Source organism: Heliangelus exortis, chromosome 27 (genome assembly GCF_036169615.1).
Source record: "Heliangelus exortis chromosome 27, bHelExo1.hap1, whole genome shotgun sequence".
NCBI lineage: Eukaryota > Metazoa > Chordata > Aves > Apodiformes > Trochilidae > Heliangelus > Heliangelus exortis.
The window spans coordinates 1,797,886-1,815,815 of NC_092448.1; the positions used below are offsets into that span (position 1 = coordinate 1,797,886).

General features: G+C 62.8%; 2 protein-coding genes across 4 annotated transcripts in view; one reads left to right on the forward strand and one right to left on the reverse strand.

The window, feature by feature from the left end:
• ARHGEF11 (Rho guanine nucleotide exchange factor 11) overlaps positions 1–13,748 on the forward strand; it is a 26,081-nt gene extending 12,333 nt beyond the window's left edge. The window contains 32 exon segments of the mRNA XM_071726908.1: positions 274–405; positions 539–613; positions 912–1,013; positions 1,388–1,486; positions 1,973–2,015; positions 2,734–2,830; positions 2,909–3,031; positions 3,253–3,276; positions 3,498–3,636; positions 4,337–4,433; positions 4,822–4,851; positions 5,058–5,187; positions 5,888–6,067; positions 6,836–6,883; positions 7,361–7,389; positions 7,392–7,547; positions 7,641–7,787; positions 8,161–8,240; positions 8,426–8,551; positions 8,672–8,789; positions 9,393–9,571; positions 9,658–9,733; positions 9,950–10,117; positions 10,210–10,297; positions 10,384–10,485; positions 10,766–10,833; positions 10,925–11,106; positions 11,188–11,422; positions 11,949–12,041; positions 12,322–12,512; positions 12,629–12,815; positions 13,089–13,748. Of these exon segments, the coding sequence (XP_071583009.1) occupies positions 274–405; positions 539–613; positions 912–1,013; positions 1,388–1,486; positions 1,973–2,015; positions 2,734–2,830; positions 2,909–3,031; positions 3,253–3,276; positions 3,498–3,636; positions 4,337–4,433; positions 4,822–4,851; positions 5,058–5,187; positions 5,888–6,067; positions 6,836–6,883; positions 7,361–7,389; positions 7,392–7,547; positions 7,641–7,787; positions 8,161–8,240; positions 8,426–8,551; positions 8,672–8,789; positions 9,393–9,571; positions 9,658–9,733; positions 9,950–10,117; positions 10,210–10,297; positions 10,384–10,485; positions 10,766–10,833; positions 10,925–11,106; positions 11,188–11,422; positions 11,949–12,041; positions 12,322–12,512; positions 12,629–12,815; positions 13,089–13,138 (3,594 nt within the window). The 3' untranslated portion in view covers positions 13,139–13,748.
• On the reverse strand, positions 13,747–17,742 carry LRRC71 (leucine rich repeat containing 71). Of its 3 annotated transcripts, XM_071727296.1 has the most exons (15): positions 17,626–17,742; positions 17,426–17,542; positions 16,815–16,946; positions 16,156–16,231; positions 15,980–16,054; positions 15,795–15,863; positions 15,463–15,622; positions 15,293–15,376; positions 15,109–15,189; positions 14,787–14,882; positions 14,606–14,645; positions 14,464–14,525; positions 14,232–14,343; positions 14,010–14,128; positions 13,747–13,931 (listed from the first exon to the last, which is right to left on the reverse strand). In XM_071727296.1, the coding sequence occupies exons 1-15, from the start codon at positions 17,690–17,692 to the stop codon at positions 13,812–13,814; spliced, it is 1,410 nt and encodes a 469-aa protein (XP_071583397.1). In that variant the 5' UTR covers positions 17,693–17,742; the 3' UTR covers positions 13,747–13,811. The 3 variants fall into 3 exon arrangements, with proteins under 3 accessions (XP_071583397.1, XP_071583399.1, XP_071583398.1); XM_071727298.1 differs by lacking the exon at positions 15,980–16,054; XM_071727297.1 differs by lacking the exon at positions 14,464–14,525.
• Positions 17,743–17,930: the final 188 nt, after the last annotated feature.

Sequence of the window (17,930 nt, forward strand, 5' to 3'; positions counted from 1 at the left end):
TCCCTCTCGCACCTTGAAACCTTTCCCCCTTGTCCTGTAAAGCCACCACCTTGTCACTCTCAGCCTGTTCCACGCTGTGGCATCTCCCAACATTCCCACCTTGTGCTCTGAACCTTCCCATATTTCTGGTGGCCCCAGAAGGGTTTTGTGGTTTCTGAGTCCCCTGGATCCCTCTCGCTCCTTGCCCTGCTCCTGAGATACCCTCAGTTGCCTCTGCTGGGTGGGTGATAGGTGGCAGGCTGTGTCCCCTGACACCTCTGCTGTCCCACACAGGTTTCCCTGAACCGCAACTCTGTCCCCTCAGAGCAGGGTGGGGACAGTCCCCGGACCTCCCCGGTCATCACCTCCCACCTCTTCCAGCACCACCGCCGCCATGGCTCTGACTCCCCCTTATCCACGGAGCAGGTGGGCTGGGGATAGATACCCAGTGCTGATTGGGGGGTCTGACGGGTGCCTGATCTCATCAAACACAGTCCTGATGCAGGTGAGGGCTCGGTGTCCCCCTATGTGGCTCCTGACTGTCCCCTGTCCCCAGCAGGGCTTGGACCGGACAGGACAACCCTCCATCATTGGGCCGGAGGAGGATTGTGACCCTGGATATTTCAATAATGAGGTGTCCCAAGTATTCCTGGCTTTTGTCCCCTCCCTTAGAGGACAGAGCTGTCCCCTCTTCCACGTGGGGCTCTTTGTGGCCCCTCCCATGCACCTGGTGGCATTTAAACATCCTCCCAGGGGACATCCAGGGCTGGTTTGGGGAGGCAAGTGTGGGACTGGGGTGTGGAAAGAGGGGTGGGAGGTGGGGATTGACCCTGGGGCTGGGCTGAGGTGGGGGGGGCATGGAGGGCCCGATCCTGAGGAGTCAGCTCCCACCTGACTGGTTTCTTCTACCCCCCTGTCCCCTCCCTGTGCAGTGTGATTCCCTCTTCCAGGACCTGGGCAAGCTGAAGTCCCGGCCAGCTCACCTTGGGGTCTTCCTGCGCTACATCTTCTCCCAGGCAGATCCCAGCCCCCTGGTAAGGGACAATCCGTGTCAGCTCTGACAGGGTGGCACTCCCCTCCACTGGTGGAGCTCACCGTGGTGCTGGGTGGCTGAGCCCCTCTGTTACCCTTCTGCCAGAGGCTGTGCTGCAGGCAGCTGCCAGCACCAACCTGGAACCCCCTGCCTGCACCCCTGGGCCCCCCTGCCTGCACCCACCTGGTCTCTTCCTGCCCGCTGTGTCCCACCCCCTCCCAGCCCAACAGCATCACTTGCACTTTCTCCCTTTTCCCCAGGCGTGGCCTGCTGGGGGTCCTGCCCTCCCCAAGCCCCCCCCCTCGGTTCCTGTTTCGCTGAGCCTGTCACCTCCCTGCTCCTCAATCTTCCTCCTCTTTCTCCTCCCCTTCTCAGCTTTTCTACTTGTGTGCCGATGTGTGCCAGCAGAGCCCCCCCAAGGACTCCCGGGGCTTGGGGAAGGAGATCTGGAACATCTTCCTGGACAGGAACGCGGTAAGAGCAGGACCTTGTCCCTGCAGGGGACCAGCTGTAGGACCCAGCACCACCGGGTGTTTTGTCCCTGGCACTGGGGACACTTTTTTGCTGTTGTTTTTTGTCACCAATGTTGCTCGCTGCTGGTTCCTCCCTTGGTGCCAGCGGTTGCGCAAAGGTTTGTGGCCACTCCTTGCAGAATGGCAGCTGCCCCCTGCTCCTGGCAGCAGGGCTGGGGTGGAGGAAAGGGGTCCCAGCAGGGAGGAACCCCCACCTCGGAAGGGGAGGGGTCCCACTGTGCTGCTGGGAAGAGGGGGTTGGGTGCTGGGTGCTGGGTGCGGTAACATCCCCAGCTCTGCCCCCTCTGCCTGCAAAAGTCCTGATGGTGCAGTGGGGTAGGGGCTCAGGGAACACCCCCAGCTCTGTCCCCAGCTCTGTCCCCAGCCCTGGTGGCGGGATGGGGAGAGTGAAGGGGTGCTGAGCCTATCTCCTGCCTTCCCTCCCCAGCCTCTGCGAGTGAAGGTCTCAGAGCAGCTCCTGGCTGAGATCGGTGAGTGAGGAGGCTCTGGGGAGACCTTAGAGCACCTTCCAGTCCCTGATGTCCCTTCACATACCTGCAGACCTGAAGGAGCTCCAGGAAAGCTGGGGAAGGACTTGGGACAAGAGCCTGGAGGGAAGGGATGAGGGGGAAGGGTTTCCTGCTGCAAGAGGGGAGATGGAGAGGAGATCTTGGGGAGGGAGAAATTCTTTGGGGTGAGGGTGCTGAGCCCCACGTCACCCCCAGAAGCTGTGGCTGCCCCATCCCTGGCAGTGTTGAAAGTTGAATGGGGCTTGGAGCACCCTGGGCTGGTGGGAGGGGTCCCTGCCCATGGCAGAGGTGGTACTGGATGAGTTTTAAGGTCCCTTCAAACCCAAACCCTTCCATGGTCCCATAATTTCATTGCTAGAGCAGGATCCCAAAGCACTTCTTTAGGACTCCCCCTTGTTTTGAAGTTTGGGACTGACACTCCCAGGCTCTTTCCCAACTTGGTGCCAAGTGTCCCCGGCGTTTTGTTAGGGGCAGGGGACTCAGCCTGGGTGTGCAGAACAGGGTTGTCCCAGCCTGGAAGGGGGGTGACAACCCCGAACAAGGGGGTTGCCAAGGGTTCTGCCTACGGGTTGCCAGAAGGTCCCTTGGGAAAGGACCCGAGGCTTCCAAAAGACCCCTGGTGCCCTTCCTTGCACACTGGTGGCACCCAGTGACACCCAGTGCCCTCTGCCATCTCCAGAGTCTCGCCTGCGCAATGGGGACGATGTCCGAGCTGCCCTCTTTGAAGCTCAGGAGATGGTGATGCCTGAGATCCAGGAGCAGATCCAGGATTACAGGTGAGGAACCTGCCCCACTGGAGGCCCTGCAGGTGGGTAGTCCCTGGGCTGGTGCTCCTGAGCCCTGTCCTCTCACAGAACAAAACGTACCATGGGGCTGGGGAGCCTCTATGGGGAGAACGACCTCTTGGATCTGGATGGGGACCCCCAGAAGGAGAGACAAGTGGCTGAGAAGCAGCTGGCCCAGCTGGGTGACATCCTGTGAGTGCTGGGCTACCTGCCCTCAGCTGGGGAGACCCTCCCCTGGGATTTGGGGGGAGGGACTTGGGAAAAGGGATGGGGACAAGATTGGTTTGGACAAGGAAGGTTTGGAGCAGATGCTGAGTAGGGGGCTCAGTGAGGTGGGAGGCTTGGTGGAGTGGGGCTGAGTGGAGGAGCCAGATCCCACACCAGCTTTTACCTTTCCCCATCTTTATTTACAGGTCAAAATACGAAGAGGACAGGAGGTGAGAACAAGGCAGGGGACTCTTCCCCTTCTCACTCCCCCTCTGTGCCAGGGGTGTCCTGGTGGGCTCTGGGGCTGATCCTTGGGGAGGGTCATGGTCCAGACCTGCTGCTTGCCTTTCCTTCCTTCTCTGCTTGGGGAGGAGTGTTCCCGCTCTCCCTGCAGACCCCCATGGGATGTCCCAGTGTCAGATCTCCAGCCTCATGTCCTCCTCTCTTTCAGCTGCCCCATGGCCTTTGCCCTCAGCACCTACATGAACCACACAGGGATCCGTAGCCGCGAGCCCCGCGCCACCAGCGAGAAGGTCCAGACCCTCCCAGACAGGGACAAGTGGTTGCCCTTCTTCCCCAAGGCCAAGAAGGTGAGTGACTTGGTGGCACCTGCACCTCTGCCCCAGAGCTCTTGTTGATGGATCTTTGGAGGCCACCAGAGGCCAGAGGAGGGGTGGTCCAGGGATCGCCGTGTCCCCCACACCAGGACAGAGCCAGATCCCTGCTCCATGTGGTTCAGGCAGTGAGGTGAAGGTGGGGTACACAACAAGAAGGAAACTGAGGGACTGTCCAGAGAAGAGCAATGGAGCTGGGGAAAGGTCTGGAGAAGTTGCGAGGAGCATCTGAGGGTCCTGGGGGTGCTGATCCTGGAGCAGAGGAGGCTGAGGGGAGACCTTCTGGCTCTCTGCAACCCCCTGAGAGGAGGTTGGAGCCAGGGGGGTCAGGCTCTGCTCCCAAGGAATAAGGGATGGGATAAGAGGAACTTTTGGCACAACTCAAGTTGTGCCAGGAGAGGTTTAGGTTGGAGGTGGGGAAGAATTTCTCCCTGGAAAGGGTTGTCAGGGCCTGGCCCAGGCTGCCCAGGGCAGGGCTGGAGTCCCCATCATCCCTGGAGGGATTTCAGAGTCCTGGAGATGTGGGGATGAGGTACATGGGGGGGGAGTGGTCTGGGTAGTGCTGGGGGAGGGGTTTGACTGGGTGATCTTAAGTCTTTTCCAATCAGAACCTTGTGTGACCTCGTGGCCCACAGGGTGAGCCATGATTTATCAGTTCTTCTGGGTGTCCCAACAGAGCAGCAGCACAAAGAAGGACAAGGATGCCATGGAAGACAAGAAAAGGAACCCCATCCTCAAGTACATCGGGAAGCCCAAAATCTCCTCCCAGAGCAGTGAGTGTGGGGACCTCCTGGGGTGCTGTACCCACCAACATCCATGCCTGGAGGAGATCTGCAGCCCAGGGCTGTGAGATAAAATGGCCTTTGGGCCTCTCATTTAATCCCTGCTCTCCTTGAGGAATCTGTTGTCCCAGAGGGGAGCAGGATGGGGCAGAGCTCAGCTCAGATTTATCTCCTGTACCACCCTGCAGGCCTCCAGGCTGTGTTTCAGAAGTGCCACCACTCCTGAGGGGGCTGAGGTGGTGGAGAACAAGCATGTTCCTCTTTCCCCCCTACTTCTGCTTTGAGTTCTCATCCCACTGGCTCACACCTTCACCACTTCCCTCCTTCCTCACCGACACATGGGATTGATTTGACATCTCACTTTTCTTTTTCCTTCCAGCATTTCATGTCCCCATGTCCCCCGTTGAAGGTAAAAGTCCTCTTCTTTTGTTTTCCCTTCACCTCATGAGCTTCATTTGATTTTGTGTCCACACAACCCCCAGTGGCATCACACTGGGCATCGAGGTGGGCTCGGATGGGTGCTGTTGGGTCTGGGATGAGCCTGGAGAGCAGGTGGTGCTGTGGGATGGGCCCAGCCCCACCTCACTGGGATTTTCTTCCTTCCTTTTGCCCCAGCAGTCAAGCCTGGCAATGTGAGGAACATCATCCAGCACTTTGAGAACAACCAGCACCACGAGAACCAAGAACCCGGCACCCAGCGTCTCTCCACTGGCAGCTTCCCCGAGGACCTGCTGGAGTCAGATGGGTAAGGCTGGGAGATCAGCAGAAGGAATCAGGAAGTTGGAGAAGACCTCTGAGGTCATCCAGTCTACCAGTCAACCATGAATCCAACTAAACTAAACGTAACATTCTATGATTCTAAACCATGTCCCCAAGTGCTACCTCCACACGTTTTTTGAAGACCTCCAGGGATGATGGGGACTCCAGCCCTGCCCTGGGCAGCCTGGGCCAGGCCCTGACAACCCTTTCCAGGGAGAAATTCTTCCCCACCTCCAACCTAAACCTCTCCTGGCACAACTTGAGTTGTGCCAAAAGTTCCTCTTGTCCCATCCCTTGTTCCTTGGGAGCAGAGCCCTGCCCCCCGTGGCTCCAACTTCCTCTCAGGGGGTTGCAGAGAGCCAGAAGGTCTCCCCTCAGCCTCCTCTGCTCCAGGATCAGCACCCCCAGGACCCTCAGATGCTCCTCACAACTTCTCCAGACCCTTCTCCTTGCTCTCCAGCCCCTTCCCCAGCACCATTCCCTTCTCTGGAAATGCTCCAACTCCTCAATATCCTTCTTGTCACAAGGGGCCCAAAACTGACCCCTGCCATCTCACCAGCACCAAGCATAGGGAGAGAAACTGCATGGGTGGCATTCCCCAACCTCCCTGCTCTCAGAGGTTGGGGAAGATGTCACTGCTTGTCCTCCCAGGCCCAACCTGCTCTTGGTTTGTTTCCCCACTGCAGTTCCCGTGCTGAGGTCAAGCTGGGCCGCTCGGAGAGCCTGAAGGGCCGGGAAGAGATGAAGAAATCCAGGAAAGCAGAAAATGTCCCACGGTCCCGGAGTGACGTGGACATGGATGCTGCAGCCGAGGCCACCAGGCTTCACCAGTCAGCATCATCTTCTGCTTCCAGCCTGTCCACAAGGTGGGAGGTGCTGGGTGGGAAGGACCTGGGTGGGTTCTGCTAGGTTCCAGAGGGGAGCTGGGACAGCTGTGGATCCTAAAGCTGAACCCCTCGGTCTCCTGGGAGAACTTTGATGGTTCAAGACCATGTGGGACCAGGTGGGATTGGCCCCACAGAGCCTCCTGCCTGACACTGGCCAAAGGAAAATGGACAGATTTGGGCTTCAGTCCCCATTTGTGCCCCAAACCCTCTCACAGCCCATGTCCAGTGGGCTTACGGAAACTGCTGGGTGCTGGGCTGGGAGGAGAGGGCATGGGCCAGGATAGCTCAGAGAGCTGGGACATGAGAGTGAGGGAGTTGGGATTGTTACCTGGAGAAGAGAAGGCTCTGAGGAGACCTTAAAGCACCTTCCCTGAAGTACTTTCAGATACCTCCAGTAGGTACCTTCAGACCTGAAGGGGCCCCAGGAAAGCTGGGGAAGGAGTTTGGACACGGGCCTGGAGGGATGGGATGAGGGGGAAGGGTTTCCAGCTGCAAGAGGGGAGATGGAGAGGAGATGTGAGGGAGAAATTCTTTGGGGTGAGGGTGCTGAGCCCCAGGTCACCCCCAGAAGCTGTGGCTGCCCCATCCCTGGAAATGTTGGAGCTTGGATGGGGCTTGGAGCACACTGGGCTGTGGGAGGGGTCCCTGCCCATGGCAGGGGTGGCACTGGATAAGTTTTAAGGTCCCTCCAAGCCAAACTGTTCCATGATTCTGTGTCAGGAGGGTGACTCTTCTGTTCCTCCTCAGGTCCCTGGAGAATCCCACCCCTCCCTACACACCCAAGATGGGACGCAGGTGAGTGGCCCAACCTCAGCCTCCCTCTCCTGCATCTGTACCACGCCAGCTGAGGGGGGATCCCAAGGGTTCAGTTTTCTTTCAGAGCAGGAGGGTCCCAGTAGGGTTGTCACCAGGGCCGTGTCCCCTCTCTGGTGGTCAGGGGGCAGAGATGGAGCCCCTCTTCCCAACTTTGCACTCCCCATCAGCCAGTCTGGACAGAGCAGAGATGGGGGTGATGCCCAGGGCAAGCGTCCCCCTTTAGTTGTCCATCCTCCTGGGGCCAGGGGGCACCTCTGTTCCCTTGTGTCTCCTGCAGGAGCTTAAAGGACCCCATAGATGTCTGCTGGGGGACGTAGTCTTTTAGCTCACCAGTTGGAGGCCCCGGGTTCAAGACCAAATAGGGCCCAGGTAGATATTGGCTGGGCTGGGGTTGGCTGGGCTGGAGGTAAGCGGCTTCAGGGTGCTCCCACAACCTTCTTTTCACCCCCTCCCCAGGAGCATCGAGTCGCCCAACCTGGGTTTCGGGTGGATCCTTTCCTGCCTCATCTCCTGGAGGATGAACAGGGGCAGGTTTCCGACCTGGAGCCTGAGCTGGACACCCAGAACTGGCAGCAGATGGTCCCACGGGAGCTGGTGGCCAACCTGACACAGAAGGAGATCGACCGGCAAGAGGTGATCAACGGTAAGGAGCAACGGGGACGCCTTGGAGACACCAGGGACCAACCCACCACAGGTCTCCCGTGGGCACTTTTCCACCCCGCTGCCTTTCCCACAGAGCTCTTTGCCACTGAAGGCTCTCACCTCCGCATCCTCCGGGTCCTCGACCTCCTCTTCTACCAGCGGATGAGGAAGGAGAACCTGTTATCCCGGGAGGAGCTGGCACTCCTCTTCCCCAACCTCTCTGACCTGATAGACATCCACAGTAAGCCTCTTCCCACCCCTCCCTTGGAGATACCCCCAGCAGAAGGTGCCCCACAGCTCCCAGCTGTCACCTGCCATTGGGACCAGCCCCTTTCATGGCCTCCAGCTGCTCCAGCCTCTCCTATCCCTCTCTCAAGCCTGGTTCTCTTATGCTCTGTCAAAATCCATGTCCAGGACACCTGGTCTGTCCCAGCCTTGGGCTTGGGGATGCTTTCAGGACCCACTTCTGGTGTCACACTCCTTGATGGCAGCAATCAAAGCACCTCTGACTCGGGCAGGGCCCCCCAGAGACAGGCAACTCCATTGTTGCTCCATGGACAAGTGGTGGGTGACCTCATTCATCTGAGTCCCCTCTCTTGTGTCCCCCATCCCAGATTCTCTCTCTGAATCCATGAAGAAGCTCCGGGAAGAAGGACCAATCATCAAAGAAATTGGGGATCTCATGCTGTCTCGGGTAAGGGGGGGCGGCAGAGCTCCCAGAGGCATCTTCCCCTCCAGCATGGAGGGGTTGACATCTTCCCCCCACTGTCGCCGTCCTCTGGCTGTGGCTACACTTGGAGCAGAGCTCAAGGAGACCCAAGGCCAAGCTTGGGAGGGGTTCCTAAGCCCGATTGTCCCCTGTGTGTGTGTGTTCCCCAGTTTGATGGCCTGGCCAAGGAGGAGATCCAGCAAGTTGCTGCTGACTTCTGCTCCTACCAATCCATTGCCTTGGAGCTGATCAAAACCAAGCAGCGCAAGGAGACCCGTTTCCAGATCTTCATGCAGGTTTGTCCCTCTCCTGGAGCTGTTCCTCATCCCAGTGCTCCCCTAAGTTGCCCCCGATCCCACCTCGGGGCTCCCCCAAATCCCACCTCGGGGCTTCTCCCCATCTTCCCTCCCCCCAAGGAGGCAGAAAGCAACCCCCAGTGCCGGCGTCTGCAGCTCAAGGACTTGATCATCTCAGAAATGCAGCGTCTGACCAAGTACCCACTGCTGCTGGAGAACATCATCAAGCACACCGAGGGTAGGGGCTGGGGGGACACTGAGGGGTTGTCCCCAGGCTGCGTGATCCCACCTCCAGTGTGGCCTTTGAACCATGATCATGGAACCATGGAATGAGTTGGTTTGGAGGGGCCTTCAAGATCAATCCAGTCCCACCCCCAGCCATGGGCAGGGAGACTTCCCACCAGCCCAGGGTGCTGCAAGCCCCATCCAGCCTGGCCTTGAACACTTCCAGCTTCTGGGGGCAACCTGGGCCAGGGTCTTAGCACCCTCACCCCAAAGAATTTCTCCCTCAGATCTCTCCATCTCCCCTCTTGCAGCTAGAAATACTTCCCTGTAATCCCATCCCTCCAGGCCCTTGTCCAAGGTCCTTCCCCAGCATCCTGGAGGCTCTCCAGGTACAGAGGTACCTGCTGGAGGTATCTGAAAGTTCTTGAGGCACTGGAAGGTGCTCTGAGGTCTCCGTGCAGCCTTCTCTCCTCCAAACTGGGCAACCCCAAGTCCCTCAGCTCTGCTCCAGGGAAAGAGCAGGGCCAGGAGGTCCCTGGGGGTGGGAAGACTTCAGGCCAGCACCATCTCCTCAGGGTGCTGCTTGATCCATTGTACCCTCTCTCTGCTGTCCCAGCGGGCACCTCAGAGCAGGAGAAGCTGTGCCGAGCCCGGGATCAGTGCCGGGACATCCTCAAGTACGTGAACGAGGCGGTGAAACGGGCAGAGAACCGGCACCGCCTGGAGGGCTACCAGAAACGGCTGGATGCCACCCCCCTGGAGAGGACCAGCAACCCCCTGGCTGCCGAGTTCAAGGTAACCCCAAAACCCCCACCCTAAGGGAGGGTCTGCCCAGCCCCAGATCCCCCTATTCACCCTCATCCTTTCTCCCCCCCCGGCAGAACCTGGACCTCACCTCCCGGTGCATGATCCACGAGGGGCCCCTGACCTGGCGTGTTAGCAAGGACAAGACTGTGGGTATGGCCCCTCCCCACCAGCTGGACCTGGCAGCACCAGGAGACCCCTCCCCACCTCCTCAGGACACAGGGGGGGGGTGACCTCCAGCCCCAGCAGGGTGACAGGGACACCCCCACACCCCCTGTGCCACATCCGTGGAGCCGTCGTCCCTCCTGGGATGCTTCCAGACCACATCCCCGGCTCAGTGTCCCCTCTCTGTCCCCTGTCCTGCCCCAGACCTCCACGTCCTGCTCCTGGAGGACCTTCTGGTGCTGCTGCAGAAGCAGGATGAGAAACTGGTGCTCAAGTGCCACAGCAAGACAGCGCTGGGCTCCTCAGAGAACAAGCAGACCTTCAGCCCCGTCCTCAAGCTCAACTCCGTGCTGATCCGCTCCGTGGCCACAGGTGGGGCCCGGGGTCACCGTGCTGGTGACACCAGCTGGTCGGGTTGAAGGCCACAGCCACGCTCTGACCTTCCTCCTGTCTCTTGGCGACAGATAAACGAGCTCTCTTCATCATCTGCACGTCAGAGCTGGGCCCCCAGATCTACGAGCTGGTGGCATTGACATCGTCTGAGAAGAACACGTAAGGATGGGTGGGGCTGGGGGAACCCCTGGGGACAGAGCCCCCTCCCCTGGGAGCTGACAGGGGGGTGGATCTTTGGTGGGTAGGTGGATGGAGGTGCTGGAGAAAGCAGTACAGAGTGCCACCAGGAATGCCACCTTCCCCCCGAAGCGCCGGACGCCGGAGCCCACCCGTGCAGCCCCCCCTGGGTGAGCAGCCCCGTCCTGGGGGGCACTGAGGGTGCTGGGTCTCTCCAGAGGGTGCTGGTGCTGGGTCTCTCCAGAGGGGGATTGGGTCTCCAGAGGGGGGTTGGGTCTCCAGGAGGTCAGTGTGTCCCTGGAGGATGCTTGGGGTGGGGACAGGAGCCCTCCCTGCTCACTGGGCAGCTCCCAGCCCCCTGGAACCTTTTCTGGGGGGGGGGCAGCAGCCTCTGCCCGGGGGTGGGTGCTGCCCTTCCCAGCCCCTGCCCATCACCCACCCCCCTCACAGCTTGGTGCTCCAGGATCCCAACATCTCCCCAGTCCTCTCCCGAGCAGAGACAGAAGATTGTTGCTCCGGTGAGGACCCCCCCAGCTCCTCCTCAACTGCCCCCTGCCCTCCCCCCCAAGGGGATGGGAACATCTCCCTCCTCCTTCCCTCCCCCTGCAGATGACAATCCCACTGAGCTCCTGGCCAGGGAGCAGCCTCTCCCACCCCCGGAGGAGCCCCCCCTGGCGGAAGAGCTGCCTGAGGACCCCCACCCAGATCCACAAGGGGGTTCCCCCCCCCCAGCCAAGCCCCACACCCCACTGCCCGCCCGGAGGGATTGGCTGAGGCGGCGCTGGAGGACGGTGAGGAGGGGGCTGCACTGGGAGACCCCTGCCCCCATCTCAGCCTCTCTTTGCGGGGGGATGACAATTACCTCTCCTCAGGATCAGGAGCCTCAGGTGGAGAACCTGAGGCTCCTGATCCTGCGGAGGGTCCTGTCCTCCCCCCGCGATGTTGACCCCGAGGATGATGTGACACCCACCGGGGTCCCTTGGGGCTCAGCACCCCTCAGCCAGAATTGGGCCCCTCCAAGGGAGGGGTCACTGACACCTCCCCCCCAAGTCACAGAGTCTGAGGGGGTGGGAGAGGAGCCCAATGGATACAAAGTCGTCCGGAAAGGTTTGGGGGGTGACAGTGACAACAGGGTGGAAGTGAGGGTGCGGGGGGGCTTTGGGGACCCCTCTCTGGGATTGGGGGGGTCTCACTCCCAGCTTGGCTACATAAAGGGGGGAGGCAAGGGGGGGGGGGTAAACCCTCCCTGAATGTGGTCTGCACCTCGCGGGTGCTGATGGGTGCTGGTGCTGGGTGTGCTGGTGCTGGGTGTCACTTCTGGGGTGCTGGTGGTGGGGTGCTAGTGGGCTGAGCTGATGGGTGCTTGTGTTGGGGTGCTGGTGGATGCTGATGGGTGCTGATGGGGTTTTGGGGTGCTGATGGTTGCCAGTTTGGAGGTCCTGATGGGTGCCAGTTTTGGGGTGCTGATGGGTGCTGGTGGTGGGGTGCTGCTGCATGCCAGTTTTGGGGTGCTGGGCTCCCGGTGCTGGGGTGCTGGTGGTGGGTGCTGGTCGATGCCATTTTTGGGGTGCTGGTGGCGGTTCCTGCTCATCCCCCGCCCTCCCCCCCCTCCCCTCTCTTTTCGGGTGCGCAGCCCAGGGGGAGGGGGCTCAGGAGGCCACGCCCTCGCCAGGCAGCAGCCAATCAGAAACTGAGCTGCAGGAAGGAGGCGGAGCTAATGTAGATGGTAAAGAGACCCCCCCCAACCTGGCAGGGTGTCCCCAGTGTCCCCTGCACAGGGGATGGCCCGGGGTGGGGGCCGTGTCTGTGGCAGAGGAGGGGGGGGGTTGCAGTGTCACTTAGACATGTCCCTGGAGGGGACACACCCCTAGGGTGTCCCCAAGTCCCCTGATGCCACTATGGGGGGAGCTGTGGCCCGATGGAGGGGGACAACCCCCATCCACCAAGTGTCGTCCCCCCCCACAGGTGTGTCCCACCCCCCCTTCACGCTGTCCCCCCCTCCTCAGGTAACTACTTCTATGTCAGCATGCCCTTGGGACCGCCCCAGCGCCCCACCCAGGCCCCCGCTCCCCCAAGGGGGTTCCTGCATGAGGCCCCCCCCCAGCCCAGCACCCCCGAGTCTCCAGACCCCCCCCACGACGTGGACCTGATCTTCCGCACCATTGAGCAGCTGAGGCTGAAGCTCAACAGGCTGAAGGTGAGACACCGCCCCACCCTCCCAAAACTGAGGGGGGAGCGTCAGGGTGTCACGGAGGGGGAGAGCAGGGACATGGGGACCTGGACCACCCCCTTGACCTGAGTGTGTGTCCCCAGGCTGTGGAAGTCGCCCACCGGGAGCTGCTCCGGTCCCTGGGACGCACCCCCCTGGGGGGCTTCTCGCCCCCCCAGCCCGACAGGTGGTCCCAGCAGCCCCCTAGCCCCGATGGGGACAGCCTCGAAGGGGACAGTCCCCTGTCCCACGCCCTCCAGAGTCTGCAGGGCCCTGCCACCAATGCCCCTGGTAAGGACCACCCTGCCCTGTCCCCCCGTGTCCTCTCATACCCCCTCGTGTGTCTCCCCCCCCCCACCTTAGCCCCCGTGCCCTCACCCCCTTTGTCCCCTCAACCCCCCTTGTCCCCTGTCCCATTGTCCCCTCACCCCTCCTGGTGCCCTGACCCCCCAGCCTTGTCTCCTTGCCTCCCCCCCCCCCCCTCAACTTCCTTGTTGTTACTCCATTGTCTTCTTGTCCCCCCCTCCACTGCTCCTCCACCTCCTCACCCCCCCCCTCTTCCAGGCTCCAGAGTCCCCCTCGCCGAGGCCCCCCCTGGCACCGCTGCCCTTTAGCTGCAGTGGGGCCGGGGACAGGGGGTGAGGAGAAGGGGGGGAGAACGACGACATCGCCCCCCCAGAATCACCCGAAGCTGTGGAGCTGCCCCACAGCCCCCCTTTCCCCCCCCCCAGAAAACTCCCCCCCCAAAACTGCAGTGGAGGGAGGGGGGGGGGGAGAGATCGGCTGGAAGGAAGCAGCAGGATCCAGCTGGGGGGGGGGAGGGGACAGCCAGGCTCCCCCCCTTCAACCCATTGCATGGCGGCCCCTCCCGTGCCCCCCTCTGGCCGTGAGAGCTGGATCCAGTCTGTATAAATGCACTTTGTTCTGTTCCTCTCCGTGCTGCGACCCCCACTCTCCCCCCCCCCGCCTATAAATATGTACGTAACGTGCCACCCTCCTCCCCCCCCACCCTGTAAATACCCACCGGGGCTCCCCCTGCCCGGGGGAACGGGGGGCACGGAGCAGCTGGGGGACACACGGACACCCGGGAACAATCGGTGACCCCAGGGGACAACCAGGGGACAACCTGGGGGGTCCCATCTCACCCCCCCCCTCCCCTCCTTCTCGGGCGAGGCCCAACATGGGGGAGGCTGATTATATATATTATATATAATAGAGCCAGGAGTGCCGAGGGAGTTTATTTTGGGTGACGGTAAAATGGGGAAGGGAGCGGCGCGAAGGGGGGGGTCAGGTGCCCAAATCCTGCTCCTCCTCCTCCTGGTCCTGGCCCCCCAAGCTCTGGGGGTCCCAGGGCAGCAGCTCCCGGAGCCTCCCTAGAGCCTGGCTGGTGGGGGGGATGCGGTTCCCCTGGGGGGGATGTGGGGGATCAGGACCTGCTCCAGGGCAGTGCCAGCCCCACAGGGACCCCCGCCCCATGGCACTCACCCCCAGGGAGAGGGAGCGCAGCCCCCCCCGCCCTGACCCCTCCTGCTGCTGCTGCTGCTGCTGCTGCTGCTCCAACGCTGCCAGGAACGCAGCGAGACCCCGCTCCGAGATGTGGTTGTCTGGGGGGGAAGGGGGAGCAGTTTTCATGACACACGTGGGGGGGGAGAGTATGTCGTGACATAGGTGGGGAGGAGCTTCCCCCCCCCCGCCCCAGGCACTCACGGCTGAGGTTGAGGTTGAGCAGCGCCCGATTCCCCGACAGGACGAGGCTCCCCCCCGGCTCCTCCCGCACCTCCTCCAGCAGCGGCTGCGGATTCTCGAGTGGATCCGGCACCTGGACACGAATCGAGGGGGGGGGAGGGAGGTCTGAAGCAGGGGGGGAGACCAGCTCCCCTCCTCCCCAGACTCCCAAGAATTCGAACCCCTTCCCTTTCCCCGACTGCCCCCTCCCCACCTCCGGCTTCTCCTGGCCGCTGGGTTTGGGTTCTTTGCCCCGGGCGGGTCTGGGCTCTGGTGCTGAAGAGGAAGGGAACAGGGGTGAGGGGGGCTGAGCCAGGCACAGCTTCCCCCCCACCTCGAGACCCTCCCCCATTCACCCTTTTTGGGTTGCCGGGTCTCCTCCTTCCGTGGCGGCTCCTGCAAGGGAGGGAGCAGAAGCGTATCCCGCACAGCAAAGGGTGGGGAAACTGAGGCACGGGCTGGCCCCGCAGCCTGGGAGCACCGGGCAGCTCCCCCCTGCCTCCCTCCCTTCCCGTGGCGATGCCATCCCCTCCTCACCTTCTTCTTGGGAGTGGTTTTGCCCAGTTTGCCCGGCAGCAACCTGTCGGGGACTCCGCGCAGGCTCTGGGTTCGCTCTTTCTGATCCTTCAACGTCTGCAAAGAGGGGGGGCGGGGGTCCTCAGGGCCCCCTCACTCCCCCTCCCCCGGGACCCTCTCCCGTTGGCTGGAGGGAACGTTGCCCCCCACAAAATGGGAGGGGACGAGGAGGCCCTGGCAACCAGCCGGGGGAGGCGGGGTGTTGGAAGGAGGTCCTTGGGGAATTCTGGGGTGAGGGGGCACCCCCAGGGTGGGGACCCCCCCCCAAATAAGGGGCTCTCACCGTGAGGGGCCGTCCCAGGGCCAAGAGCAGTCGTCTCCTCTGCACCACCTCCTGATGGGTCAGGGGGAAGGGTCCCAGGACCTGCAGGGGGGAGGGGGGAAGGGCAGTGGGGCTTGACGGGTGTGCAAGCACCGGCTCAGGACCCCCACTCCCAGGGGAGGAAATGGGGAGGGGGGGCACCCACCTCGGCCAGGCTGGTAGCCCCCGAGTCGCCGATGTCGTTGTTGGCGAGAGACAGGGACAGCAGCGACCGATTCAAGCGCAGTCCCTGGGCGGGGTGGGGGGGACGATGGGTGCCGGGGAGGGGGGGGGGCACCCAGTTCTGCCCCACCCCCAGAGCCCCCCCCCCCCCACCTTAGCGATGTAGCTGACCCCCAGGTCCGAGATGCGGTTGAAGCTGAGGACGAGCGAGACGAGGCGGGCAGGGGGCCCGGAGGGGGTGGACAGGAGCCCCCCCAGCAGCTGCGCGGCCGCGTCCCCCAACTGGGAACAGCGCAGGGAAAGGTGGGAGAGCCTGGAGGAGGGGGGCATGGGCAGCTGCCGGCACCCGGGGGGGGGCTTCCTGGCGGGGGGGTTAAGGGAATAGGGCTGGGGGCTTAGTGCAGGAGAGGGGAGGGGGGGGGGTGCTTCTTCCTTGTCTGGGGACCCACAGGGCGGTCCCGAGAGGGGTGGGGGCTCCCACTCACGTGCTATTGCTGCCCATCAGGGTCGGGAGGGCCGCCTCGGGTACGGGGGTCCCCTCCAGGCTGAATGTCCTGCGGAGGGACACACACTCCCACTAGGGATATTAATGACACCCCCCCTGCCCCCCCCGGCACACCAATTATCCCCGATGAACCCCGTGAGCGCCCCCCCCCCCCCCAAGGCGTACCGCAGGCGGGGGCAGCGCCCCAGCAGTGCCACCAGCGCTGGGAGCACTCCCTCGGGCAGCGGGACGTTCCAGAGGCTGGGGGGGGTCCACAAACAGAGGGTCGGGGGTGGCCGGGGACACGGAGGGAGGGGTGAGGAAATCTGTACACCCCCCACCAGCCCCCTGCCCGCACTCACTGCAGTGCCTGCAGCCCCGCCAGGGAGGGCAAACACCGGCTGAAGACCCCCAGCACCTCCTCCTCCAGCTTCCAGCCTGCGGGGGGTGTCGAGGAGGAGGGGGGGGATAGAGCAGAGAGGGAAGGACGAACACCCCCCGGTCCCCCCCCCAACGTGTGTCTGGGCCCCTCCCGAGTGAGCGGGCACGGCGAGGAGCGAGGGAACCGCCGGACAGGGACCCCCGCCCACATAGAGACTCCCGAAGAGACCCCCAGGGAGACCCCCTCTAGGGACCCACCCAATCCTCCCAGGAAGACTCCAATAAGGACACTGATGGGCCCCTCCCCAGCCCCGGGAGCCCCCTCACCCCCAGTGAGACCCCTCAGGGACCCCCAGACGTGGGAAACCCCAAGGGAGACCTCCCCGTACCCCATGGGACCCTCACAGACCCCTCCCTCCAAGCCCTGAACCCTCCCAAGGAAGCCCCCATAAGACACTCGTGCCCCCCCCTCCTCCCCACCCTGGGACAGCCCCCTTCACCCTCACAGGGCCCTCCGCACCCGAGGACCCCACAGGAACCTCCCCATGGGACCCCCCCAGTCTGATTTCCAGGCATTCCTCGTCTCTGGGTGCCGGGGGGGAGATTCTCCTCGATGCCCCCCCCTTCCCCCAGGACACACCTCTCAGGAAGATGGCACGGGCGGTGCGGGGGTCCTGCGGGTCCCCCTCCACCTCTAGGCGGGGCTGGAGGGGACGGTACTTGTGGTGGATGCGGGCCAGGACCCCCCCCAGCCCCGGCTCCTCGGGTTCGTCTGCGGGAGGGGATACGGGTGAGGGGTTTCAGAGGGGGTCCCCACAGACTCTTCCCCCTCCCCACTCACGGAGGAAGAGGGCACCTCCAAAATGGGAGCCCCACTCACATGGGGTCACCCAGAGACACCCCAGCATTGGGACCCCTCCCCAGGCCCCCCCCACAACCCACCCAGCCGGGAACCACCCAGGAGGAAACCACCGCCCCCCCCTCCAAAGATCGCCCGATTGCCCCAGCCCTGGAACCCCCCCCATGGAGACACTCGTGCCCTGCCACATACTTGAGAGCTCCCTCGCCCCCATAGGGACCCCCCCCCTCACTGGAACCTCCAGCCCACGGGAGAATCAGAGTCTGTGGGGACCTTCCCGACCCGCTCCTCATCCAGAAGGAAGTTGCACAGGTGATTTTGGGGAGCCATGGAGGGGGGGGGGGGGGGATAAGAGTCTGTGGGAACACCCGACCCCTCGACCCCCCCCTCACCATCCGCAGGGAAGCTGGGGGAGGGCCGGGGTGTGACTTTGGGGACACCGGTGACACCAGCGCGGGCACAGAGCTCGGGGAAGTCCAGTTCCAGGACGCCGGTGCACTGATACTCCTCTGGGGGGGCACACACGAGGGGAACTCCTACACCAGCCCTTTCCCCCCCCCCCCCAAACTTGCTTGGGGGGTTAGGGTCTCACCTGCGCTCTGCTCCCCCTTCCTCTCCCCCTCCTCCTCCTTGGGCGTCCGATCTCCCCGACGCCTCATGGCCCACAGCTGGGGGGGGCGCACACACACCGGGGGAAGGGGCTTATTGCTCCCCCCAGAACTCACCCGGACCTCCCCAACGGGGGCTGGGGGTCCCAAAGCCCTATGAGACCGCTATGAGGGGTGTCCCTGGGGGGGGGAGGGAGAGAGGAGGCAGTGCCTTGTGGGGTGAGGAGGGGTCCCCGGGCTCTATGGGGGTCTCAGTGAGGTGGGAGGAGTGTCCTAGAGCGCTTTGGGG

Bases quoted from the DNA above. Each gene is read 5' to 3' on its own strand.
- LRRC71 (XM_071727296.1), bottom strand. From the start codon at position 17,692: ATGAGGCGTCGGGGAGATCGGACGCCCAAGGAGGAGGAGGGGGAGAGG. The intron at 14,646-14,786 runs GTGAGGAGGGGA...CCTCCCTTGCAG, and splicing joins AAACCACTCCCAAGAAGAAG to GAGCCGCCACGGAAGGAGGA. The intron at 14,344-14,463 runs GTGGGGAGGGGG...ATTCGTGTCCAG, and splicing joins GCGGCCAGGAGAAGCCGGAG to GTGCCGGATCCACTCGAGAA.